The 27612-nt window shown below is 44.1% G+C and overlaps 1 protein-coding gene across 2 annotated transcripts in view; it reads left to right on the top strand.

Annotated features, from left to right (window-relative positions):
* The first annotated feature begins 7400 nt into the window (after positions 1 to 7400).
* Fam214a (family with sequence similarity 214 member A) overlaps positions 7401 to 27612 on the top strand; it is a 76650-nt gene continuing 56438 nt past the window's right edge. For both annotated transcript variants that reach the window (XR_004945412.1, XM_036192243.1), the window contains exons 1-2: positions 7401 to 7713; positions 8149 to 8265. Coding sequence is in view for 1 of the 2 variants with exons in the window: in XM_036192243.1 (XP_036048136.1) it covers positions 8250 to 8265 (16 nt within the window). In the remaining variant the exon portion in view is untranslated. The remainder of the gene's footprint in view (positions 7714 to 8148; positions 8266 to 27612) is intronic.

Here is a 27612-nt window from a genome sequence, read left to right on the forward strand (position 1 = left end):
AAAAGCAAATGAGTACATATGCCAAGATTCTGAGCTCTGATAAGTTGAGGATGGTCCCCAGGGTGCATAGCCTACACATTCCTGCAGATGGTAGCACCTGGACGCAGGGATTACATCAATTTCATTCACTACTAAATTCCTAACGAGTACAGGTGTCTGCCACACAGTAGGCAACCAGACATATTGCTGACTGAATAACAGATGTGTGTAGAGAACTAATTCAGGAGTGTATTGTAACATTTTCACTCATAACTTGAAATTGTGTAAAATTGTTTTACTTATATTTATTTACTTAGACATGGTCTCTTTATTTATTATTATTATTATTACTATTATTATTATTATTGGTTTTCTGAGACAGGGTTTCTCTATGTAGCTTTGCACCTTTCCTGGAACTCACTCTGTAGCCCAGGCTGGCCTTGAACTCACAGAGATCCACTGGCTCTGCCTCCCAAGTGCTGGGATTAAAGGCATGCACCGCCTAGCTGACATGGTCTCTTTATATAGCACAGCTGACCTCTAATTCATGACCCTCCTGCTTCAGACTCCTTAGTCCTGCTTTACAAATGTGCACCACCATACCTGGTTCAGATGTTTTCAAGTTTCAGGCATCAGAGATGTTCAGGCTGCCTTTTTCATGGTGTGTGTGTGTGTGGGGGGGGTGTTGGTGGAAAGATTCATAGTGTCTTAAAAGAAAGAGACACAAGGTGCTCAGTAGTTACAGCATCCAAGCCACAGAACAATGCACCATCCATCATTCTTACCATCTGGACCTGGCACTTCCAGTAGCGTATGATGGAAGCTCTTAGTTTAAGAGCAATTGGTTTCAGGGCTGAAGAGATGGGTCAGGGTTAAAAGCACTGGCTGCTCTTCCAGAGGACCTGGGTTCAATTTCCAGAACCCACTCATGCCTACTCATAACCTTCTGTAACTTTAGTTACATTGGATCCAAGGCCTTCTTCTGGCCTCCATGGGCACTGCATGCACATGGTGCATATATACACACACGCAGACACACACACACACTCATGCCCATAAAAAAAAAAAAAAAGAATCACTTCTTTTTTAAAGATCACTTGGTATTCTTTGAGAAGTAGCTGCTGTTGCTCCCTTGCCTGTTGCCTATTCTCAGGGAGGGCTCTGTGTTGGAGGGTTAGCTGGTACTGTCTGTGTATGTCTGGAGCACCTCCCAGCTCTCCTACCACTGTCATCAAGACAAATATATGTAGCTAGTCATTAATCAGAATAATACACATCTGCCTTAGCCATTCACTAGCCAGTGTAACACATTCCTATCTGGCTTAGCAAGTCACTAACCAATATAACCCTTGTCGTTTTAGTTTAGCTGTTACTTAACAGCACAACAGACTTCTGTCTGTATTAGCCAGTCATTAACCAGCACGATACACTCCCTATCTGGCTCAATGCTCTAGCAACAGTCCACTCTGCAGGCCACTGATGTTGCAGAGTGTTGCTTCAGGTCAGGCGTTGATCCTTGGATCAATGCCAGTGGCCAGGAGCATCAGAATGCTGGCACGGAGAGTCACACTCAAAGCAGGCATTCTGAGGCATCTTGCATGGATGAGTGCTGCCTTCCTATTAAAGGCCGTAGCCAGGGCACATGTCTTGTACTCAGGTCAATAACCCAAAGAGCCATGCTGACTTCATGACATACCCATATCTTCACAAAATAACGCTGCTGCGAGATGATCACTTGATGAATACGACATGGATGCCCAGCCATGTTCCCTGGAATCATCCTGAAGTGTTCTATGAAGAGCTAGACATGAGTCAGAATTTACTGGGAGGAAAGTACATGTAGCACCATGAAGAGAAATCCCACCCATGGACATTTGTGAGTGAGAGCTGAAGGAATCCTGTAGCTTTCACAGTGTGGCATTCTAATACACCAGGAAACATTTCCCAGAAAAACACTTTCTGTAAATATTCTGGATGTTAGATTTTCTTCCCAAAGACTTATTTTTAAGTGTGTGTGTGTGTGTGTGTGTGTGTGTGTGTGTGTGTATGCGTGTGTGTGCGCGCGCAGATGTCTATGGAGGCCAGAACAGGTCGTCTGGCCCCTGAAACTGGAATAAGAGACTGCCATGAGGTGTTGGGGGTGAGTGCTAGGAACCAAGATCCAGTCCTCTGCAATAGCAGCCAGCAAGCTTTCCTAACTGCTGCCCATCTTTCCAGCCCCAACATGTTCAATTTTTTTTTTCCTGGAACATTTCACCAGACCATAGATAATAGAATTCCTGTGATTTAGTACAAATGATGTTGAATTCCCAAAATATGTGCTCAGGATAAACACATTAGCTCTTCTCAGGTTTATATCACACTGACCTGATGTGAAATACCAATCACATCTACAGCAATGCGTGGTAAATTTCCCAAACGTGGATTATTCACTGAATGTGTACCCAGCTGCAGTCTCTCTCTTTGTAAAGGCTGTTTCAAAACTGTCCCTTCCTTTATGTGTGATGTGGCGGCCAAATCAAAGGATATTTTCTTCAGTCCTTACCTTATTTGACGTCTCTGCCTCAGCTGATGTAACTGAGCACCCATTTTTCTAGAAACCTACAGGCCTGCTCATCTCTTCTCCCGTGGAATTACCACCATGGTGTGCTTGGAGTGAGACCCCGGCCACAGGTCCCAGGGTAGAATATTTTTCTCTTTCTGAATTTCCATTTAGATGCTTATGGGTTCTTCAAACACAATGTGCCTAGAACAAAATTCTTCTAGTCCCCCTTTCCCGTCTCCCCATACCTCACCAGCCAGCCTGATAGTTCTTATATTTCACCTAGTTTTTATTCTTTACATTTTATAAATGCGCACAGTGAAATATAATATATCTGCTTCTATTTCCCCCTCCTACTATTCCCATGTGTCTTCCAACATGCCTCCTTCACAACTTCATTTTTTTAATAACTCCTGTTTCACTCATTAAATGTAGGTGTTTAGGGTTGGGGATTTAGCTCAGTGGTAGAGCACTTGCCTACCAAGGCCCTGGGTTCTATCCTCAGCTCCAAAAAAAAAAAAAAGTAGGTGTTTAGGAGCCTAGAGGGATGGCTTAGTGGTTAAGTGTGTGTACCTCTCCTGCATAGGCCTAGTTAAATTCCCAGCATTCACATGAGGCAGATCACTGCTGCCTCTAACTCCAGCTCTGGGGGATCTGAAACCCTCCTCTGGCCTCCTTGGACACCTGCACTCACATGCACACCAGCTCCCCATTCACAGAGAGAGACACATTATTAAAAATAAAATAAGCCTTTAAAAGAATATGGGTGTTACACCAAAGAGTCCATGCTCTACCACAGAGTCTCTTTATACCCACCACTAGTGCTGTTCTTTCCATAATAGCAAGACACCACCTAAGCCTAGATATGTATCAACTGATGAGCTGGTAATGAAAATGCAGTACATACACATGCTGGAATTTTATCCAGCCAAAAAGAAAAAAAAATGAATTTGTAGGAAAATGGATAAAACTGAAAAGCAAGTTAAATTATACAATCCAGGTTTAGGAAGACAAATGCAACACATATTTGTGGTTGGCAGACCCAAGCTTGACCTCTGACCTCGCATACATGCTCACACATGCCGTGACACAGAGACCTCCCATAGCTCAGTAAAGCTGCAGAATAATTAAAAGTTACCATGGCTTTAAATGTAGAGGTGTTTGTGTGTCTAGGTATACACTCACTTCTGCAGACAGGAACTGGAACCCGTTTTCACTTCCTTATACCTGTGGTCGCAGGGAGTAGACAGTGTCACAAAAGGACAGAGCAGCCAACCGGTGGAAGGAAAGGCACAGGGTTGTTTGTAGAAGCTGGTGTCTTGGATATGACTCTACAATCTTTTACTTTTGGAAGGAAATGAACATGGTGAACTTAATGAATGACCAGAAACCGTTTAAAAAAGACAGCTTACACTTCAGAGGGGAAACATGTACAGTTTGGTCTGTCTGTTGTTAGTTACTGTGCAAGACCAGATTTAGCCATACATTCTAATTAACTATGCATTTCTATTTCCATATACTTCATGACGAAAAAAGCTACCAAATGCTATATTTAAAAGAGTATATTTTTGGGTACGGTGGCACCCAACCTGTAATAACATCACTTGGGAGGTTGAGAAAGAGGATCTTAGGTTCAAGGCCAACCTGGGATACATGGCCAGACTCTGCCTCTAAACAAACAAGCAAGCCCAGTGTATTTGCAGGTGATGATTCTTAAGTATTCTTTTATGATCATCCTTTAGCTATAAATAATAGAATTATCTTTAAAAATTATTTTTATTTCATGCATATGAGATTTTGCCTGCATGTATGTCTGTATATGATATGTGTGCTTGGTGCCTTTGGAGACCTAGAAGAGAGTATAGGATTCCCTGGAACTGGAGTTTATGGATAGCTCTGAGCTGGGTCCTCTGGAAGAACAGCCAGTGCTCTTAACCATCTCTCCAGTCCATAGACTTACATTTGGTATCTGAAAGATTTTCTTAACATTTTTAGTTGGTTTATAATAACTTTTGCAGTAGTAAAGACCTTCGTGTTTTAGTGACCAGCCTCTGAACTTCTGACCTCTTCATCAGATGGCCAATTTCCAGCCTATTCCTCCTTTGTCATCATTATCTCTTCCTTGCAATGATGGGATCTCAGGACAGATAAGCTCTCTACCATGGAGCACATCCCCATCCCTTTCAAATATGTTTTGTTTGGGTTTTTAAGATAGAATCTCCGCTGGACACGGTGACACACACCTTTAATCCCCCGCACTCTGGAGGCAGAAGCAGGCAGATTTCTATGAGTCTGAGGCCAGCCTGATCTACAAAGTGGGTTCGAGGACAGCCAGGACTACACAGAGAGGTTCTATCTCAAAAAACAAAAACAAAAACAAAAAGATAGAATCTTACTCTGTGGCCTTGGTTGACCTGGAACTCATTGTAGTCCAGGCTAGTTTAGGCTAGTCTCCAACTTACAGCAATCCTCCTGTCTCAGCCCCTGAGCGCTAAGATTTCAGATGTTCTCTCAACATTTTTCTATTCTTGCATATAATGATATTTATCGTTGCAGAAGGATGTGTGTGTGTGTGTGTGTGTGTGTGTGTGTGTGTGTGTGTGTGTATGTATGAATGTAAATCAGAGAATAACTTGTGGGGGTCAGTCTCTTCTTCCACCTCTTGGGTCCTAGGGCTGGAGTGATAGCATTCAGGCTAGGCAGCGCCTTTTACCACCTAAGTCATTTCATCAACCCATTTTTCTGTTCTTTATGCTTCTTACACACTAAGCAGGATGGTGCTGCTGAATCACACCTCTTGCCACCTCATCATCCATAAACCTTCTACAACAGCTGTTATCCGACCCCAGCTGGCATGCTAAATTATTTTGGATTATCTATAACTGTTCTGTCTCCCATTACTAAGGTTAACTGAAAAGCGATTGCAGAAGAAGTCAAACTTCTGTTCCCATTTTTTAAAAAGCACAAAACATTGTTAAATAGTGGAAAGTCTACCAGGAGTTAACATTTGTAGCCACCACTATATCAAAGAACTCTTTCCATTGCCCAGACGTTCACTTCTCATGGTGGAACATCTCCACAACTAGAGTATCCATCTCTACATGTTCTGCCCTGCTCAACCAGCTTTGGAGCTAAAGTTAATAACTTCAGTTGTGTATGTTATTTTATGGTACATGTCTAATCATCTAGAAAAATATTACTTATTCACAACAGAAAGTCCATGTATTTGAGCTGAAGCAAAATGATGATGATGATGATGGCTGGAGAGATGGCTCAGCAGTTAAAAACACTTGTAGAGGACCTGTATTCAGTTCCCAGCTCACAACCTTCTGTAACTCTAGTTCCAGGAGATCCAACACCCTCTTCTGGCCTCTGGGTGTACTGCATGCGTGTGTTACAGACAAAACCACAAGAAAATAAGTACTTACACTGTTGAGTATGTATTGTTATTTTACTTTTCCTTTGGTATTAGAGATTTGAACCAGGACCTTGTGCATGCTAGGCAAGCGCCCTACCATTGATCAGTATCCCAAGCCCTCACTCATATGCGAAAAATCAAATCAAATCTTCAATAATTATAGTAGTAATAATAATAATAAAATTGCCAATTTCGTGCTTTACAAAAACCATGGGTTAAAAATCATATCTCTAGCCTGGCGGCCAACACTCAGGAGGCAGAGCCAGGTGGATCTCTGTGAGTTCGAGGCCAGCCTGGTCTACTGAGGGAGATCCAGGACAGGCTCCAAAACTACACAGAGAAACCCTGTCTCTAACATACAAACAAAAAAAATCATACCTCTAAAAGTTTAGAAATGGAAAACTATAGAGAGATGAGAGACAGAGAGAGAGTCGACCACAGTTCGCTTTAGTCCTTCCTGTTGTGATTCTCATATGCAAAAAAAGAAAGAAAAAAAAGGTTCTTAAAAAAGTGTGTGTGTGTGTGTGTGTGTGTGTGTGTGTGTGTGTGTGTGTTCCCAATGAAACTAGAGCCTTGCAATGTTGTACTTCTTCATTTGGGCTTGTCTTAAAGTGAGTGGCTAATAGCTGCAGCCCTCGGTGCTTTTTTTAGCGACAGCAGATTCTTGACATCTGTTTGTGTTTAAGGGATGACACAACATCGGAACACGCAATGTCACCGTGTCACATTGTTATAGCACAACAAGAAAATTACAGCTCCCCAACAATAACATGGTGTCAGAAGTGTCCGCTTGGCGGTGAGTCAGTGCTTTAGAAGTTACACGAGTTATTTTTAGCTCTTCCAGTGCTTCTGAAGCTTGGGTCCTAGCAGATACGGAAAAAAAACTAGGGGTGCAGTGGGAAGGGGCCTTCCCTGCTCCCCAAGCTCCTTTCCCTGGTATGTATGGCCCTCATTTTCCTTTCCCGGCCACATCAAACACGGGTTCCATGGGGGAATAGCATGCACTGAGGGCTGGATTCCAGCTCTTCTGCGCCAGGCCAGCATCCCCGTGGAGGAGGAGACACTATAATTATCTTCCCGTCTGGGGTAAGCCCTGGGGTGACATCTCCCAGGTGACCCTGGTGCACCCGGGGCGCAGTTCCATGGCTGCTTAGGTGTGCAGTGCAGGTGGGTCCTGTGGGTCCCGCGTCCTCCGAGATCCCCGCAACCCCCTCACCCGGGAAGACCGGTCCCCCAAACTCCAGCTCCAGGGCGCGCGGCGGCGGCGGCGTTGCCATAGCGACCGGCGCGCGCAGCCTTGGCGGAGGAAGTGACGAGAGTGGGTTGGCTGTTGTTGGGACACGTGACCCGGGTAGTGTTTTGACAGGGCAAACAGTGAGAGAAAGAGTGGAGAGCGAGCGAGCGAGGCTGGCGGGCGGGCGGACAGGCAGCGGGGCCGGTGGATGCGCGGGGCGCGGCGGCGTCTGGGCGTCTGGGCGTCCTCGGCGGCGGCCGCGGGGGTCGCTGCGCGCTGCGCTCGGGGAGGCGTGGCCCGGATCCGGCACGGAGTGTGATGTGAGCGGCCGGGCGGCCGCGGAGAGCAGTGCCGGGAGGAGGAGCGAGGGGGTCCCGGAGGGCTGCGAGCCGGCGGGCCATGGGAGCCGCTCCCGGGTGGGCAGCGCCACGCGTGGGTCGGCGCGGCTGAGGACATGGCCCGGCTCTGCTGCTGACCGGCTCCGGCGGGAACCCGGCTCCCGAGGCCTCGGCGAGGCTAGCCAGAGGGGAACCCCCGCAGGTGAGGCCCGGGGGGCTGCGGCGGCTGCTGCGCCCCGGCCCCTGCGGAGGTGCCTCGGTGCCCAGAGGATACTTGAGCGAGGGCTGCCTTAGCTCCTGTAGCCCGACTCTTCCTCCTCCGTGCCTGTACCTCCAGGGCATAAATAGATCCTGCTGGTGCTTCCGAGACGCTGTGTCAGAGGAGGACACCTTGGCCTGGAGAGCGCAGGGGCGGGGAACAGGGGTGCTAGGCCCGAGGACGCCGGGGGAGGCGGTACGCAGACTTGAGCTTTTTTTTTTTTTTTCCTTCAGACCTGCCCAGGGTTGTCACTGCAGTCTGCTCCAGGAAGAGGCCTAACTTAGTAGTTTTCTTGCAAGATCCGGGGGTTAAAACAAGACCCGATTGTTACCCTTGTTTTTTTAATTTTTTTTTTTTTTTTTAATTTTGATCTCTTAGCGCGTGGAAAACGAAGCCAAAACCGTTGAGTCAGCGGTGTGCCGGCTGGAAGAACCCACACCTGTGTTTTACGGCGCTTTGGGTGGAAATTGGATGCGAAAATGAAGCCGGACCGAGGTAAATGATTTATTTAAGTAGGGCCTGAGTTGTGTTTTGTTTCTCTGTCGCCTTTTAGAGGCGTTAACCTAGTTTTCCGCAGGATCAACTATTCCTGTGTCAGACATGAGGAACAGTTTCTGTGAAGATAGCAGCTGCTCAGGAAGAGATGGGCTTGTGGAGTAGGTGGTTGAAGTCAGATGGGAAGGACCTGTCCTTAGAGAGTGTTTGGTCCGTGGCAGAATGAAGGGTCAAAAGCAGCATTTGTGAGCGGCCACGGGCTTAGTATCCTTTTTAGTTGCGGTTACTCATTTTTTAGGTAAAATCAGCCCAACTTTAGAAAAGTTTCCCAACTTTTGAAACTCGAGTTTGAACTTGATAAAGAGTATGATTTTGTGATCATTTCTGTTTCATGAGCTGTTTTTTGTTTGTTTTTGTTTTTTGTTTTTTTTGTGGGATTTTTAGATCGGGTTTGCCAAGTTGTCTAGGCTGGCACAGATCTCACCATGTAACCCAGGCTGGCCCAGAACTCACAGTGTTGGCATTACAGGCATGCACCACTGTGGCCCTTCATTGGTTCATTTTTGTGCTCTAAGTGAATTCCAGTTGTTTTTAGAGTACCCCAGGTTCTATCTCTCAATGGACAATGAAGGACCCAATTTTTCCATTCTAAACCTGTATTATTATTATTGCTGTTGTTTTTGGATTTTCGGGACAGAGTTTCTCTTTATACCCCTGGCTGTCCTGGAACTTGCTCTGTAGACCAGACTAGCCTCGAACTCAGGAACTCAGAGATCCACCTGCCTCTGCCTCCTGAGTGCTGGAGTTAAAATCACCACTGCCTGACTCTAAACCTACATTTTTCAAGACTTAGAAAATAATGTGTATACCTTGCTCCTCCCTCACCCCATTTTTTGAATGAAAAACAAAGGGTGTTACAAGCCCAGGAGATGACTCAGTGGGTAAAGGTGCCACCATGCCTGATGATCTGAGTTCAAACCCTGGAACCTACAGGGTGGAAGGAGAGAACCAACCTGAACGTTGTCCTCTGACCTCAACCCATGCACATTTGCACACAGTGCACACACTGGCCCAGTAAATGAACATTTTTAACATAATAAAAAATATACCTTAAAAAGAAAAAGCATATCACGATATACCCCAGGCTGGCCTACAGCTGGGCCCCCTCCTGCCTTGGTCTCTTCGGTGCTAAGATTACAGCCCCACCACACCATACCAGCCTCCTTTTTTTTTTTTTTCCCAGAGACTTTAAAAGTTGTTTATTAGCCTTCCGATTAAGGATAAGGACAGCTTTGAGGCGTGTTTGATATAGTATTAGTGGTTAGGAGTGAGCTTCTTAGTCAGATGTGAGTTCGAGTCCAAGAAATTGTGCAGTAGGTATTATCGTGTTTGGGAGGAAGGACTGAAAAACAGCACTCACTCAAATCTGAGATCTCAGGACTGGAAAAAGCGATTTATCCTCCCGAAGTGGATTTTCAAGAACCCGTACCTGAAAACAATTATTTTTCCTGTTTATATTTTTCAAAATGATTAGAAATACAAATTGTCTAGTTTAAAATATGTCTTCTGGTCATAATGTCTCTTAAAATATACTAGGAAGAAGTGGGAGACAGCTATATTTAAGTTCATGCTCTAAATTAGTTTTTGAGTGTTTTACTGTTAATTCAGCTAAGTTTATAGTTATGTCTGTGGACATATCTATGGGGTGTATTGCTGCTGAGAGGGTTGCCTGTGTCCCATGCTAAGTTTAGATTTTTAGATTACATCAATGACTGTGGAAAAACTGGTACCAAGGTCAGAAGCTGCATCTCAGAATAAACAAGCAAATAAAATCAAAGTCACTGTTTGTCTTGGATTCTTGTTAAAAAGTTGCTTTAAAGCCACAGTATTCAAACAACAGCAACTTTATAAAACTTGTTTTGTCTTAGGTAAGACTGTAACTAAACAATAGAAGGTTTAGTTATGTACTGATACAAGTTGGTACGGAAAATAAATCCACTTTCAAGATTCCCAGAGAAGTGAGAGTGAGTTTCTCCCCTTGAAAGTTCTTGCTCCCTACATCATTCTCAGGTAAAAAAAATGAAATCATCCCAAATCCAGTGTTGTGATTTTATTCCAGAAAAACATGAACTGTCACCGGGCAGTGGTGGCACACGCCTTTAATCCCAGCATTTGGGAGGAAGAGGCAGGCGGATCTCTTGAGTTCAAGGCCAGCCTGGTTTACAGATCAAATTCCAGGACAGCCAGGGCTACACAGAGATCCCTGTCTCAAAACACCAAAACCAACCAACCAACCAAACAAACAAACAAACAACAACAAAAAACAAACTCTGAACTGTCTGGTTCATGAATTAAAAAAAAAAAAAAAACACAAGATTCAGAGTAAGTACAAAGTCTTACTTAACAAACTACTACAGAAACACTAAAGCAAGTTTTTCATAGATCTTTTCATTATTATGTGCAATGTGCTCTTGTACGGTCTTATTTAGCCCAAGCTAGCCTTCACTGCGGCTGACATTGAATGCCTAACTATCCTGCCTCTACCACCCTAGTACTGGCCTTTACTTTAGCAAAAACCAAGAGGGACTAGAGAGATGGTTCAGCAGTTAAGAATACTTGCTGCTCTTCCAAAGAAATTGAGTTCAGGTTCCAGCACCTACGTGGTGGCTCACAACTACCAGTCACTTCAATTCCAGGGGACCCTCTTCTCCACCTGTCCCTCCACCCCCAGAGAGAGAGAGAGATGCTTTTTAAAGGAAAAAGGGTGAATACAGTCAATATAATTCATCCTTGGGGGAGCTGCTGAAAATTGCAGCTGTGTGCCATGGCAGGATCTAGAGAAGCTAGGTAAATTTGTGATATTTTCTTAGTGGCTCTTAACTTCAGCCACTCGGCTCTTTCTTACCTGTTCATGTCTGGTTTTATGGCCCCCTGTATTAGCAGTCTCTGATGCTAATATACTTATTCTTGTTCCTTTAGTTTTTCTGCTTTTAGTCTGTGTCCTGGAGAACTAGATCCTACTTGATGCCAGGATCTCTGTAAAATGAAGGTGAATAAGAGACTCTCAGATAGGTGTGTAAGAACTAGTAAAGTGTCTGTTTTAATGTAGAGACTTGGAACTATTTGCTTAGTAGGGTACAGCTGTGTCCACCACCATTTTGAGACTAGAGCTCCCTGTATAGCCCACACTGCCCTGGGACTTGCTAGGATGTTTGTAAGTAACTGTACTGGGAGGCCCTTACCCTATGATTGGGTGTGGCATTTGGTTAGCTGATAAAAACGTTAAGTGGGAATCACAGAAAAATCACAATGCTTTTCATTTCATATCCTCTGTTTTTTCTTCTTCCTTTCCTGTTTTCTTTTTCTTTAAAAAAAAATTCATGTGTATGGGTGTTTTGCTTACATGTATGTTTGTGCATCATGTGTGTACCTGCTACTCTGCAGAGGCCAGAAGAGGATATCAGATTCCCTGGAACTGGAATTACACACAGTGGGTTTTTGTTTGTTTGTTTGTTTTGGGTTTTGGTTTTTTGAGACAGGGTTTCTCTGTGTATAGTCCTGGCTGGCCTCAAGCTTGCTTTGTAGACCAGGCTGGCCTCGAACTCAGAGATTTGCCTGCCTCTGCCTCCCCAGTGTACCACCACTGCCCACTACACACAGTTTTGAGCTACCATGTAAGAGCTAGGATATGATCCTGTGTCCTCTGCAAGAGCAGTCTGCTCTTAACCATTGAGCCATGTCCTCAGCCCTTCATTTTTTCTTTTTGGTACTAGAAATTAACCCCAGGGCCTGTACACTCAGTACCCTTGAGCTATACCCTATCTCTGCGAACCTTTGGAGGGTGAAATGGGTCTGCTTTTAGAGTTGGGTGTAATATTTCCTCTGTAAACCAAACCAGGACACAGGTAAGGTCTCTAGCTCCGACTTCTGTAAAGTGGAAGAAGATTACAGAGCAGTCTACGGTGGGAGTCTCACCTTGTGTTTGGTTTCCGAGACAGGGTTTCTCTGGGTAGCTTTGCGCCTTTCCTGGAACTCACTCGGTAGCCCAGGCTGGCCTCAAACTCACAGAGATCCGCCTGGCTCTGCCTCCTGAGTGCTGGGATTAAAGGCATGCGCCACCACCGCCCGGCAAATCTCACATTTTTAATTATTCCTAATTTTTACAAACAATTTTATAGTTCTTTTGTATGTACATAAATTGTAAGTTTGTTTTAGGGAGGGGGGAGTTTATGTCCATCAAAAGTGTATTTTTGGGGTTTGAGGTATATAACTCAGTGGTACAATTAATACACTTACAAGGCTCAGGGTTCAATCCTCAGTGTGCATATGCTGGCTTGCTCTGTGGAAAGATGGATGCTTAAATGAGTGAATGGATGATGGATGGATGGATGGATGGATAGATAGATGGCAGGTGGATGATGGATATATTTATGGATGGAGGATGGATAGATGGGTGGGTGGGTGGGTGGATGGATGGATGGATGGATGGATGGATAGATAGATAGATAGATAGACAGACAGACAGACAGACTGGCTGACTTGTTCCAAAGTGTTTAATTTGCTTTTCACAGTAGTAGTTTCTGAATGCATGTTCCTTGGTTTACTTTAATGGAGAGAGTGGCACAAATGGATTTAGTAGCAAAAGACCAGATTCTTCTAGATTTTTGTAAATTATGTATCTCAAGTATTAAAACAGAAATGTTCAGGCAATCAGAGCATGCACATTATCTTCTGGTGTTGAGTGTATGCATGTGTAGGTACCTTATAGGGTAGGTAGATGCAGTCAACTCTGCCTGATAAGTAAGTTGAAGCTGGAGGTTTTGTTTATAGACTCAGTTAACATGTTACTGTGTAGCAAAGAGTTACATTCCACTATCTTTGTATGAGTAGTATTTTACTAGTAGGTGAAGCATGATCCTATTTAGTCTCTAGGAATCCTCAGACTGAATTGGGGTGTGGAGCTCCTGTCTCCTCCTGCCTTATATTCCTGTCGCTACATCCCGAGTGCTGGGATTAAAGGTGTGTGCCAACACTGCCTGGCCTCTATGGTTAACACAAACAAAATAGTATAGAACAAGTGGGCAAAAACATTTTTCAAGTTCCAAACAGTTTATAACATGCTTGGGTAACAATGGCAACATAGGTCCTTAATGTTAATTGTTAGTGTGCGTTCTGGAGTCAGAGTCTCCTTTCTCATTGCTTTGTGTTCTTCCTCACATCCATTTCTGTCTTCTCTCATATGAACTCTGAGAGTCGTTGACACATGGTAGGAACTCAGTACATGACTTTTACTGTGGGTGCTGACATGTTGGTCAGTTGCAGACTGGGCTCAGCAGAGATAAGAGTCAATGTGCAGTCAGGAGCCCTTTGGTTTGTGTTTTTCTTTTTCTTTTTTTGGTTTTTGTTTTTTAGATTTCTCTATGAAGCAGTCCTGGCTGTCCTGGAACTCACCCTGTAGACCAGGCTGGCCTCAACTGTTTTGTTTCTTCAAGACAGGGTCTCTCTGTGTAGCCCTGGCTGTCCTGGAATTTGTTCTTAGACCAGGCTGGCCTTGAAGGCACAGAAATCTGCCTGCCTCTGCCTCTTGAGTGCTGGGATTAAAGGTGCCACCACCGCCAGCCTGTAGCTGTCTGGGAAAATATCCAACCTACAAAGAGACACATAACGTAAGTGTGTAGTTTATTCCTTTATACCATCACCTGCTGTTATAACTACCTTAATATCTGTCTGAGGAGTGCTGTGGTTAGAATAAGTTTTCCTGGATTATAGGTTTTTAAATGGTGTTACCTGCTGAGCCCAGCTGGTTTGCTACAGAGGGTAAGCTGCTCTGCCTTGGACTCAGGATGGACAACTTGGACCTGGCTCGTTATATAATATGGAGTGTCCGGTGTCTCATGGGAAGTCTTTCAAACGTGATCTTTGTGTGGAAGTAATTAAAGCATATTCCCACATGTTATAAAATACATTAATTTTGTCTATTTTTTTAAAGATTTATTTATTTATCATGTATACAGTATTCTGCCTGCATGTGTCCCTGCAGGCCAGAAGGGGGCACCAGATCTCATTACAAGTGGTTGTGAGCCACCATGTGGTAGCTGGGAATTGAACTCAGGACCTCTGCAAGAGCAGTTGGTGCTCTTAACCACTGAGCCATCTCTCCAGCCCCCAATTTTGTCTATTTTAAGTGCTATTTTGGTTCACAGAAACTTATTAAAAAGTAAGACAAACTTTTAAGTATCAATAAATCAGTTACTTAAACATACTGTGTTTCAAGTCAAACATTTTGCAGATCTTGTCTGATGCTTGAATAAGTGCAAAATTTGACCTACAAACAAATCTTCAAAAAATTTGATATTTTTTAGGTTAAAATGGGAGGAATATGCTCTGTCTCTCTCTCTCCCTTTTGTATTATCTTACGAATTCTGTCATTAGTCTTTGGACCTGCTTCTGTAGACACAAGTAGTCTTGTTCTCTTCAAATGGTGTTCTGCAGATAGCTGAAATAGAAGGAAGACGTGGTTAGGTCCAGATAGTGTGGCAGGGGACTCAGGTGCATTCCTCTTGTGGTGCGAAAGGTCCATTGTTGGCCTGTGTAAATCAAACAGCAGAAATGACAGATGCCGGAAGAGAAGAAATGCTGGCTATGTTAACTGCAGTCTCTGGCTGAATTCCCGGAGGGGAAGGTAGTGGTGGTGTTAACAGCCGATACTCGGGCCTTCTGTGCAGAGACCATGTTCCGTGTTCTTTCCAGGTGTAACTCATTTCATCTGCACAGTTACTCATGGGTGTATCTGTTAGCACCTTTGTTGTGTAGAGAAGTGAAACTAAGTCACAGAGAATTTTTCTTTCTTTCTTTCTTTCTTTCTTTCTTTCTTTCTTTCTTTCTTTCTTTCTTTCTTTTTTTTTTTGAGACAGGGTTACTCTGTAGACCAGGCTGTCCTCAAACTCACAGAGATCTGCCTGCCTTTGCCGGAATTAAAGGCATGCGCCATCACTGCCTGGTCAGAATTTTAGTTTCTTACGTAAGGTATCCAGATAGTGAATCCAGGTTCAAAGTGAGTTCTAGTATGTGCTCCCAGCCTCACGGTAACAGTAATTTACATTAGAATGTTATAAGATAGAACTTGATTGGTGGGGGAAATAGGCGTGAGGGAGTCTGCTTTCAAGCCTGACAACCAGAGTTTCATCCCTAACACCCACATGGTGAAGGGAGGGAACAGACACTTGCCCTCCTCATACACACCACAACAAACAGACAAACAAACAAATGTAGAAGCTGGGGAAACCAGCAAGTTATCTCTGAGCTTCGCGACTGTGGACTCTGCCTGCCTCTTGGCTCCTGGGTCTTTACAATGGGCTTTTAATAAATAGTACCTTGGCTTAGAGTTACATTAAATAAGTTAACATGCATAATGTGCTCAGAACAGCAGCTGCCACTTAGGGAGCATGCAAATGTGAGCTGCTGTTGTTGCTTTTGGACATTTTCTAAGGACGAAGCCAGGCATTTAGAGAAAGCTGGGCGAACGGAACAAAGGGGCTGATTCAGCTCCTGCTTGGGAGTGGAGGTGATCTGAGCTGAGAGCTGGCCACCCCGTCAGTCAGTCACGCACTTATGCTGATGAGCCTCGACACATCAGGCGCTGCCAGATAATTGCTGAAATAGTAAAGGGGTGGACAGAGAGGTACCCTGTGTTTTTCTTGTCATTGAGTGAAAAGGAGGTGATTTAGTGGACCGAACACTGTCATTTCTCTGTCCAATGAGGAAAAAAAATAATCTGAGGGTAGACTTGAAAAGCTAATGTATATGTACAGTGAATAATTTAAAATTTCACTTATCTGTAAACAATGATGAATCTGTGTGTTTTGAGCATCTTATGTAAAGAAGCCCAGAAGAATTTTAGTTTTTTAATCAAACGCCATTATTTATATTTCTTCTTGTTCTTGTTGTTTGTTTCTTGAGACAGAGTATTGCTGGCCTCTAGCTTAGAACAATCCTCCTGCCTCAGTTTCTGGCCTGTCAGGATCACAAGTTTGCACCACACCTGGCTTTGTTTATTTGGTTTCTCTCATCGTTACGTCCAGTCATGGCAGTGTCTTCCTTCTTTCTTTTTCAAGAAAGAACACTAAACATAGAGTCTCTTACTCCTGGTGCGTGCGTGGTGAAAGTAAGGTACAGTCTTCCCTTTGTTTTCATTCAACAGCTATATTTATGATATTCATTAATTACACTAATTGTATTGATGTATTACATTCATGATATTTTGTCCTGATACTACTGTCCGTTTGTGGGGCTTTTCCATCCCACGAGGTACAGTCTTTCTTTGCAGGTGATTCTGTCCTTGCTTAGATGGGGGAAAATGCAGAATAGACCAGAGTATGCCAAGTCAAACATCTCCCAGTACTCAGGAGGCTGGAGAATTTTCACAAGTTCAAGGCCAGCCTGGGGCTACAGAATGAGTTCCAGACCAGACTTCAGAGGGAGGTATTATATCCAAAGGAACAAAAACGAACAATAAAACCAGAGCAGTTCCATGATTGTGTCTGAGGTTCCTGTTGGCCTGCCTGGCAAAGAGTGCAGTTCTTAACCAGAGCCGTGTACGTGCATGTGACACCTGAGCTCCAGGTCTGAGGTGAGCTTCCTCACCAGATAAAATAAAACAAGCTTTGTTCATGGCTTCCCTTTTTTTATATGCAGTGCCACTGGCCACAGTTTTGGATTTTGGTTATCACTCAGGGTCTTAGATACATTTTCCCTTTTATCGAAAAAGCCCTTCTCTCCAGCATCCCATGGTGCTCCTTGTTTTTCTCTTGCAAGCGGCAGTACCATGTTTTTCAGAGAGGTTTTTTTTTCCTCCTGACTACCCTAATGTTCGCAACTCACATTAACTGTTACTGTTGATATGTCTATTAAACTAGATGTCTCTTGCTACTCTGCATCAGCGTTCTGTGTTCCTTTGTAACTAGTTATCTTTTTCCTTGTTTGCTGTCTGTTGACACGTGAAGCATAGCTATGTCCCCTGACTCATCGCACTGTAGCTGGAAGGTGTGTTGTAGGTGCATAGCCCACACTTACTACACATTTGTCAAATGAACTAACGAATGAGTGAATGGCTCGTACACATCACTGGAAGAAATGGGAGCAAGAGAAGGTAGTTGTCATTGACACCAGCTGAAATCCTTCCCTTCTAGGTGTTTGTTTGAGTTAGAACTTTGAGGCTATTATCACAACTTTATACCTGATTTTTTTCCCAACACATTTTAAAACATTTCTCCATTCCAAGATTAAGGGGAAGGGTATCGTGTCCCTCTCCAGGTCTGGGAATACAGGGTTGTGGCCACCGTGCAGTTCCAGGCAGTGCTAGGGATCAGACCCAGGGCTTCTTGCATGCTAGTTAGCCCAGCCCTCTGCTACTGATGGGCTACATCACCAGCCCAGGAGCTTCCTATTGAAAAAGTGTGTGTGTGTGTGTGTGTGTGTGTGTGTGTGTGTGTGTGTGTGTTATAGAGCCAAGTTGAACTGAAATAAAACATTATAAAATAACAAGTAGGCAAAGGCTGTTCTGTCTCCAGGTTATCTAATCAGCAAGTGATCCACAAACAGATATGTAGAGGAAGCTCTGATCACCATCCGCATGCTCAGTTTGTTCCTGTTGTTGTTTCAGGAGGGAGGGAGTAAAGAGGTGAACTTCCTGTTTCTAAGCACACAAGGCTGGGGAGTAGATGGAAGAGCAGGGGAAAGACTTGGAAGATTTAAAGTTGAGATAGGGCTGCCCTGTCACTGGGTTTTGTGACTTGGTCAAGCCCCAACCCTGTTTTCTCATCTGGAAAATGTGCTTGGCTCAGTATCGTTTCTGAGCTCAGGTGAAATGATGCGCCAAAGGACTTTGTAAGCTGTGGAATGCTGTAATAACACTCCTGCTTTACTCTGAGGGTTGGATCTTCTATAAGTAGCTGAAGTGTTCCCAAGGGCAGTCAGGTGCTTCACAGTTGAGGCTCTCTCCTAATAGCAAGTCACACATTTTAAAAAGTGAATTACTCCTTGTTCCCTGACTTAAGTTACACCAGGTAGAGAGTCACTTAGATTAATAGATGCATATTTAATTATATTTGAGACAATGTCTTATTTAGCCACCTGAACTGGCCTTGAACTATCTTCATAGCCTAGCTAGGACTTGCCCTTTGCCTCACCTTCAGAGTAGCAGCCTGGTTAGATGCTTTTCAGGAGTATTAAACTGCGGCCATCCTGTAGTCAGGTCAGTTAGACCCCCTTAGCTATGTGATCTAATGTAACAAGAGTGAAGGACCTGAAACTTCATAATCAAATCTGGATTGAAATGTTAACTTCAGGAGCTGGCTGGAGAGATGACCCAGTGGTCAAGAGCAGTTGCTGCTCTTGCAGAGGACCTGGGTTCAATCCTCGGCATCCACATGATGACTCAGCTTTCTTTAACTTCCATGCACTTAGGTGGTACACAGAGAATAAATAAATGTAATATTCTAATACCAACATTTGCCAGGCCAAAATGACCTTTAGACAATTACATTGTCTGAGTAACAGTTCTTTTTGCTCTAACACTGTCTACCTGAAGCCTTTTGGAAAGTGAACTGGGAATTTGGCAATGGCAGGAGCCATATGCTTCACACAGGCAGGGGTATGGGTTAGCTCACTTGGCTCATGGTTTCAAGACCTAGCCCACACATGATACAGAAAGGGATTTAGTGTGCTACCTCTGGTTTTTGTCTTTCCCTTGGCTGTTCTGAAGAACTGAGTATTCCAGAACTCTGTCATAAAAACTAGTTTTAACAGGTACAAGAGGTCAACAGACCTGTCCCCATCAACATTGGATATGCCATGAAAGCTAGAAGTAGAGACCATCATTGGACTGTGCAGTGTTAGGGCAGATGCCACAGGAAAGGGGAAGCAGAGCAACTTGGGGCACATCCAGCTGTTTCTGGGTGGTGATCAGTCCATTAGGGCAGAGAAGTTGGGGCAGTGGTGGGCACTAGGAACTTTGTGGAAAACAGAATGATGAGCTGTTAATGATTGACAGCATTACCTAGGATTCCAAAGGACTTGGACCAGGCTACTCTCCTTCTCTAAGCCCAGAATTCAGTCTTGTTTCATGGTGCTGTGAGTAATAGCCAATGTCAGTTAAAACCTTTTGAGGGAGAGGGGCATAGAACAGGTCATTAATGGGAATTTCTATGCATCATTTTGTGATTTGTTAGCTTTGTAATGTAAAATAAAATACTTTGGTATTGGGTTTTTTTCTCTTTTACATGGGAATATTTATTCCTATAAGGTTATTTGTGGATTGAATGAAATTATATGATAAAGAAGAACTATATATGTACCAAAAAATAATCAGGGAGTTTTTATTCTTTTTGTTTGCTTTTTTTTTTTTTAAAGCAGGGTCTCAACATATAGCCCAAGCTGGCCTTGAACTTCCTTTGTAGCCTAGGCAGACCTTCAACTCAACACTATCATACTGCTTCCACCTCCAGCATGTTGGCATTACAGGCTTCACCACCACAGCTGGCACAGGAGCTGTTCAGTGTCTAAGCATATATGCTTATATGTCAGACGTGTGTTCTCCAGCCATCAGATGACGAGGGCAAGGCAAAATGGGAATCTAATGGAGAAAGGGCCAGAAACCTGGAGGCCTGAACAGTAAGTGGTCTGATAACAGCTGTGCCCGAGTGTGGGAGCATGTGCAAAGGGTACCCAACCGCTGGGGTCTGAGAGAAGTCCCCTGAAGGTCATAATAAAGAAACACACACACACACACACACACACACACACACACACACACGACAAACTCAGCCTTCCTTGGTTGTGGAATTCAAAATTTGGATTTCTGTGGCATTGGTTTAATGTTAACAAGCTACTTCATCTGTAAAATCCCAGATGATTAGGAATCCCTTCAGTTTTTGAGGTCTTGCTAAGGAAAGTGATGGTTACATAGGGAGCATCTGACTGCTTGTCTACCTTGCTGCAGTCTTCTGAAATGAGCTGAGTGTCAGAACAATGTCTCTGTCAGAGTGCTTTGGGGTGATTGATTGCAGCCAGGAAGAAGGATTTAAAGGTATGGATGGTCTTTAAGAAGACACAGCAGCTGTGTTGAGCCTTAAAGACACTTATTTGCATAGACATAGACAGACTTTTGTTTTGTTTTGTTTTGTTTTTACAATTATAGGTTGAGATGGCTCAGGGCACTCTGAGGAGAGAGCTGTAGTGTAGTGGTTGGAATGACAATGGTCCCCACAGGCTCATAGGGGGTGGCCCTCTTGGAAAGGATGGGGATTGGAGTAGGTGTGGCCTTGTGGAAGAAGTATGTTACTAGGGGTGGACTTTGAAGTTTCCAGTGCTCAAGCCCGGCCCAGTGCCTCTCTTCCTGCTGCCTGCTGATGGGATGTAGAACTCAAAGTTACCTCTCCAGCACCATGTCTGCTTGCCTGCCACTGTGATGATAATGGACTGAACCTCTGAAACTGTAAGGCAGCCCCAATTAAAAGCTTTCTTTTCTAAGAGTTGCTGTGGTCATGATGTCTCTTCAAAACAAGGGAAACCTTAACTAAGACAAGGTAGAAGGCAGAATCTTGGACTGAGGGCTAATTTAGGAATAGAAGTGATTATATTTTTGAATGTCAAGCTAAGGACTTTGGGCTTAATCTGTTTGACAGTGGACACTAACTAGTAATTACTTTAGGATGACTACAGAAAACTTTTTTGTTTGTTTGTTTTTTCCAGACAGGGTTTCTCTGTGTAGCTTTGGTGCCTGTCCTGGATCTCCATCTGAAGACCAGGCTGGCCTTGAACTCACAGAGATCCACCTGCCTCTGCTTCCCGAGTGCTGGGATTAAAGGCATGTGCCACTACCACCTGGCTACTACAGAAAACTTTTTAGAAGAATCACTGAATTTCATTTCTTTAATTTAGCCATAAGCAAGCCTAGAGATGCTTCTATTTGGCAGTCTTGAAATTATGTTTTATATCTCAGAATTACATTGTGATGGCACTTAGGAAAATTACTCAGCACTAACCTCTGCTCTTGGCTAAACTCTTTCTCCTCTCCGTTTGTTCTACCCCTTGCTTTCGCTCTTTGTGAACACGAAGGGTTAGTATTCTCTATTCTGAAAGTTCTTCAACTACTAGTGTGGTGCACAGTACTAATAATGGTGTGTCTGTGCTTTTATGAGACTCGAGATGGAGCAGGAAGCTGCTCTGTCCTCAGCCACAGGTTCTAACATGTGAGGGAGAAACACAGGGTAAGGTGGGGAGGAGAGAGGTTCCTTCCCCGGTCTAGACAGTCGTTTGCAGAAGCTCAAGTAAATTCTGTGCAATTAGACGCCCTGTGATCCCTGAGCATGGCCGTCCCTGCCACACAGTAAGCTTCCTGGCTGTGTTGAGGAGAGGATAGGCACGCATCGCTTTCCTTCCCCATCTACAGAAATCGTCTCACAACAAAGCTTAAAGGGAGGGAAGCCGGTGGCCAGCAGAGGAGGCTTGTTGGGGTAGGAAAAGCATGAAGCAGGAAGGTCCTGGGTCTTAGTTCTCTGACTGTCTGTGTGAATAGGCACCACCGTCTTTAGCCAGAATCCTCTTCATCTGGTGGCTAGATGAGATGACTTCAGGGAGTCCCTCTAGGCTCATTGTCCCTTCATTCATAGCTCCTTTCTTAAATGTTTCTCTGGACATGTCTACTTAGAAATTGGGAAGGATCTAGACAGACCGTTGAGAAAGTGTGTTTTCATCTTAGTAGTGGCTATGCAGAGTGAAACAACTGGTCCTGGAGGTGTAGTGTGCTCTAGCGTATCATCTAACCTCGACCTGTGCCTTTCTGATAACTCGGGTTGTAGAGTTCAGGTGTCTACCAGGCCCTCTGAATGGCTCAGATCAGAGGGAAAGCCTCAGGTGACATACACAGTGGTACAGATGAAATTCCATTATGAGCATCTCAGCCCCTGAAAGTGCTTTTGTTACTCTGAAATTAGTCTCAGAGCCATTCAGCTTCCAGAAACGTGAGTGAGAAAGGCTTTTGGAGAACGTGAAACTCTAGTTAAGAAAACTAGAATTTGGCCGGGCGGTGGTGGCACATGGGTTTAATCCCAGCACTCAGGAAGCAGAAGCAGACAGATCTCTGTGAGTTCAAGGCCATTGTGGTCTACAGAGCAAGTTCTGGGACAGAAAGAAAGGAAAGAGGAAGGAAGGGAGGGAAGGAAGGAGGGAGGGAGGGGTGGGGAGGACAAGGTTGGAGAAAAGAAGTAACCTCTCCAGCTATTAAAGCTGCTCTCAGGTTTCCAATCTGCCGGCATTTGTTGTAGGACCTCCTTCCTGACAGGGCTGTTGTAGCAGTCGGTAGAGGTTAGCTGTGGAAAGTGTTCAGTCTACAACTCGATTCTAAACAATATGTAGTTCTGTTGTCTAATGCTGTGAATGTCAGTGTCTCTTTGGTACATAGGTTGAACACATATTCCAGGTGCTCTGAAAGAAATGTACAAAGGTCAAAAGAGGCTGAGATCAGAGAGAACGTGGTTAAGACCTCTGTGAAAGAACAGAGGGCAAGAGGAAGTGAGCTGTGTGAGGAGTGGGGGCAGAATGTTCCAGGGTAAGGTGTCTTGTACATAGGCGCTGAATTTTGGAAGAGTCTGGCCTCCTCTAGGAACTAAAGACTAGATACTGACCACACTTTTTGTGCTTCTTTGATCTGTCTTCTCCAAGGGAAGAGAGGATTTCCAAGCCCTTGGCTGTGTCTCTCCTTCCAGCCACAGAATTGGCTTTGTATTGTGTTTATAAACCATTCACATGCCCATCTCTTCCTTAGTCAACAACAGCACCTTGAAGATGAGTACTTTTGCTCTCTTTAGACAGGAGTAGACAGGATGCAGTAAGGGGTTTGATTTAGTTAGCCTTGGTGTGTTTTAGAAGGATCTCACATTGCCTAGCTTGGCCTTGAACTCCCTACAAGGCTGAAGATGGCCTTAAGTTAAATTCCTGATCATCCAAGCTCTACCTCCTAAGTCCTAGGATTACAGGCATGTGTTGTTATGCTTGGATGTTCATATGGCACCTTGAAAACTAAAATGAAAATATTAGCACACCTTTTTAAAGTATATTCAAACAATTTCAGAGATAAATAGTCAACATTGTTGCCCTGAGACAACATTCTCTCTGCTGCCAAAATCACTTGTCAGTCTTTGTGCATGCAGTGGTGGCTAATGTCTTTTTCCTTATTTATGAGAAAAAAATGGAGCCAGAGAGATGTCTTAGTGGCTACTAGCACTTGCTGTTCTTGCAGAGGACCTGATTTTGGTTTCTAGCACCAATGCCAGGAGGCTCATAGGCACCTGTATTTTCAGCTCCTGGGGATCTGGCACCTTCAGTCTGGCCTCTGAGCACATCCACACTACACACATAATATATATATATTTCTTTTTTAAATGACCGCTTTGGTTTCTTGGTTGTTTTTCAACACATTAATTCTAGTATCTGCTCTCTGTGGTCTTTTTTAAAATTAGTTAACTATATAACTTAGTGCAGCACAGTGCAGTGCTGGAGGTGGAGCCTAGGGCCTTATGCTTGCAAGGAAAGTCCTCTATTATTAAGCTGTGTCTCCATCCCTGTTTGTTTTTGTGTAACCCAGGCTGACCTTAGGCTGCCTGCCCTGTCCTCCTGTCTCAGGGTTCTAGTGCTGAGATTACAAGTGTGCGCCGCCATACTAGGCTCAGTAGGTCTGTGTAACTGTTGAACTTACTTGATTTTTCCTAAAGTTCTTCCAGAATTTAATGTACCAAATCTGTCACTGACATCAGCCCCTGTTAATAGAGTGACAGTATATATATATATATATATATATATATATATCAGTGACAGGCATAGGGCTTGGAGTTGTCACTCACCAACTGCTTTAGTTTCTTTAGGCAGCCTCTTAATCTTCACAATACTGTTTCAGGAACAGAAGAATAGGTAATTATGGGCTCTTAGCTCCATGGAAAAGCTTTCAGGAAAAACATCGATTTATCAGCATAAAAAGTCTTTATTGGTTCTAGTTGACTTGAAAGTAGCATGCTTTGCAGTAACAGGTCATTAGCAAACCCCAGAGTGCACCTGTGAGGAAGTAAAGGGGGATCCATGTGCACCTCGACACACGTTTTATGTAATAATGCTGAAATTAACCATGTGTTATAGGGTATTAAAAAGAATTCTTATGCCTGATCTTGACACTTATTATATATGACTAATGTGTGTGCAGATATTATTAGACGAAGTGTTTGCCCGGTAGCTTAGATTAAAATAACCCCTGTTCTCGCTCATTTTAAACAATGTAGTATGAACGGTGCCAAAAGAACCGGCGAGAACATTTTCTTCTCTCCAGGATCTCAGGTCTTGTAAACAAGACTCTGCTCCTGCAGCCCATGCGGGTCATCGTAACCCAGACCATGCCCAGATGAGGATGCCAATTAGGTCCCTTTGAGCCTTATTATTATTTATGTCAAAAATGCTGTTGGCTCTTAATAACGAAGTATTTCAGGTACTCTTTTGCCACCCAAATCATCTCAGCAAACCCAACTTGGTGTGTGCATGGAGGAGGAAATGAATGTGACTGGCATCTTGCCTTATCCCTAGACTGTCCCAACAGCATACTATTGTTTTGAATTTTCAGAAAGACTTAGCTATATCTATAACCGTTAACAGTGTTGAATTTTAACTATTTTGTTACCTTTCTTGCAACTTAATAATTAAGGTATTATATGTGATACTGTTTAAGCAATGTAAAAAATAAGAATAGAAACCTTTGACAGTCAAGATCAGCTTCATCCATTTGCTATTTATCTGTATTGCTCTGTGTGTGTATGTGTGTCTGTCTGTCTGTCTGTGTGTCTACGTCTATATGTGTCTGTCAGTGTGTGTCTGTGTCTATGTCTGTCTGTGTGTATGTGTACATGTGAAGAGGTGTTTTGGGAGGGGGCTCTGGATTCCTTTATTGTACCATGGACCTCATGTATCCAAAGGTAAGGAAACTTAAAATACTTGGGTGGTTCTGGAAATCCATCCAAGGGCATTGTACAAGCACTGACTGCAACTGAGCTGGGTCTCCCTGCCCAAGAAGAGACTTAACATTCTTGGATTTCTTGAAAGCCAAGCACTGAGCTAGATGATTTGTGGCATTAGAGAAATCATTTTTTATAACTTTATAAATAAATAAGCTCAGGTAGTTTTGCTAGGAAAGTGTTTAAGTGGAAATATTGCAAACCCTGAGAGCATCTGCCTGAGGAGGATCTTCCCTGTAAGGTTGGCGTTTGTGAGAAGGTGCCTGCACCCTGCCTGGGCTGTCTCAGAAGTCCACGGTGGGAAGTTACAGACTGTAGCGCTTTGCAGCTCTCCCACTTGGGTCTGGTTGGGCCTTCACTGTGCGTTCCCTGGAGCATTCAAAGCTGCACTTCACTTACAAAGCTGGCTGGAGGCCAAGTTTAAGTCTCCCGTCCGTGGTTCTCAGGTCAGGTCCTTCTCCCTTGCTTCACTTCCCCTGGATGGAGGGAGTGACCTCTGTCATGAAGTACAAGGTTCACCAGCCTGATGCTTTGGTGTCCACTCATGGTCTTGCTGTGTCCAGGCTCCCTGTGTCAGGCTGGATGGTTGGTTGGTTTGCATTTATTCTCCCCTTTTGGCTTGACCCTTACAGGAGGTAGGGTACTCTGCTGGTGAAGTGCATCCCAGCCTTTTAGCAGCTTCGGTGTGTAATGGGCTGTAGTGTCAAATATTGGTTAGTAGACAGAAAACATCAGTGTGAACATTCTGTGTTTAAATCCTTGCTGGGCAGTGGTGGCGCATGCCTTTAATTCCAGCACTCAGGAGGCAAAGCCAGGTGGATCTCTGTGAGTTCGAGGCCAGCCTGGTCTACGGAGCAAGTTCCAGGACAGGCTCCAAAGCTACACAGAGAAACCTTGTCTTGAACCCCCCCCCCCAAAAAAAAAACTGAAAAAAATCATATCCTTGTGTGAGGCTGTATTTGCCTTATGGATGGAAATGGATGTATGTATATAAGAAACATTGGTCCAGCCTGGCCTCACAGGCCTGTAATCGTAGCTACTCATCGTTCAAGGTCTGCCTGTGTGCTACAGTGAATTCAGGGTCAGGGTAGGCAACATTTTGAGACCCTGTCTCAATTTAAATAAGTAAAAATTGCAATGTGATGAGCAACTGTAATCCCAGCACTTGTAAGACTGAGGCCGGGGTCACTAAGCTCAAGGCCACCTTGGCTGAGGTCAGCCAGGATTACATAGCAAGACAAAAGAAAGAAAACTGTGGTTGTATTTCTGTGGTAATGCACTTGTCCAGCATCCTCAAGGTCCAGTTCCCCCCTCACACGCAGGTTCTGGGAAGGACAACCATGTTTAAGCTGGAACATAAGATACAGAAAGAACTACATCAGAACCTAGTTTTGTCCACTTGACTCTGGTTGCCTGGACAGGGAACAAGTCAGTTTCCCAGCTGGAGAAGAGCTGCCTGAGAGTGAGAGGAGGCAGATATGTATCGAGTTGGGTGGCGGCTCCTGGGTAGTGGCTCCCTAATGTATGCATGTGCATGGTAGTTACTGAACATACCCACATTGAAAGGCCCTTTTTGTTCAGGAAGTATCAAAGCTTGTATCCAAAGTATCTTAGCACTTAGTTCTGCTAGCAGGAAACAGATAATCTAAAACAGTTGGCTTTTGACGTTCTTCTGTTTTCTATCTGGAATGAATACATTGTTTTAAAAACCATTATAAAAGATGAGCTTTCCTGTCAGTTTCCTTGCATGAGGACAACAAAAGTAACTTCCTGAACTGGACCACATAGAGTGCATACTAGTCTGTGTGTAGGTGTGTGTAGGGGTGGGGGCAGAGACTTAAGGACAGAAGCCAGTCCTGTGTAGCATCTCTGTGTCTAGACTCTTGGCCTTCAGATGGAGATCTACAGAGTTGTTGCGTGCATATCCATCATAGCTTTGTTTACTAAGATTAGCAACCCAGGGAGAAGCAAGACCCCTTCAGAAAGACGGAAGGTGGTCTTCAAGACGTACTGGACCAGCAGCACAGGGGAAGAACCTTGTTAAGTAAACTTTGTTTGGCTAGTTTTTATTTTTCTCTCTTTTTTGGTTTTTCCAAGACAAGGTTTCTCTGTGTGGTTTTTTTTTTTTTTTCATTTTTCTTTATTAAGAAATTTTCTACTCACTCCACATACTATCCACAGACCCCCCCCCTCCCTCCTCCCACTCCCAGCCCTCTTTCCCAAGCCACCTCACATCCTCACATCCCCCAAATCGAGGTCTCCCATGGGGAGTCAGCATAGCCCAGCACACTGAGCC

This window comes from Onychomys torridus, chromosome 7 (genome assembly GCF_903995425.1).
Source record: "Onychomys torridus chromosome 7, mOncTor1.1, whole genome shotgun sequence".
NCBI classification, from domain to species: domain Eukaryota; kingdom Metazoa; phylum Chordata; class Mammalia; order Rodentia; family Cricetidae; genus Onychomys; species Onychomys torridus.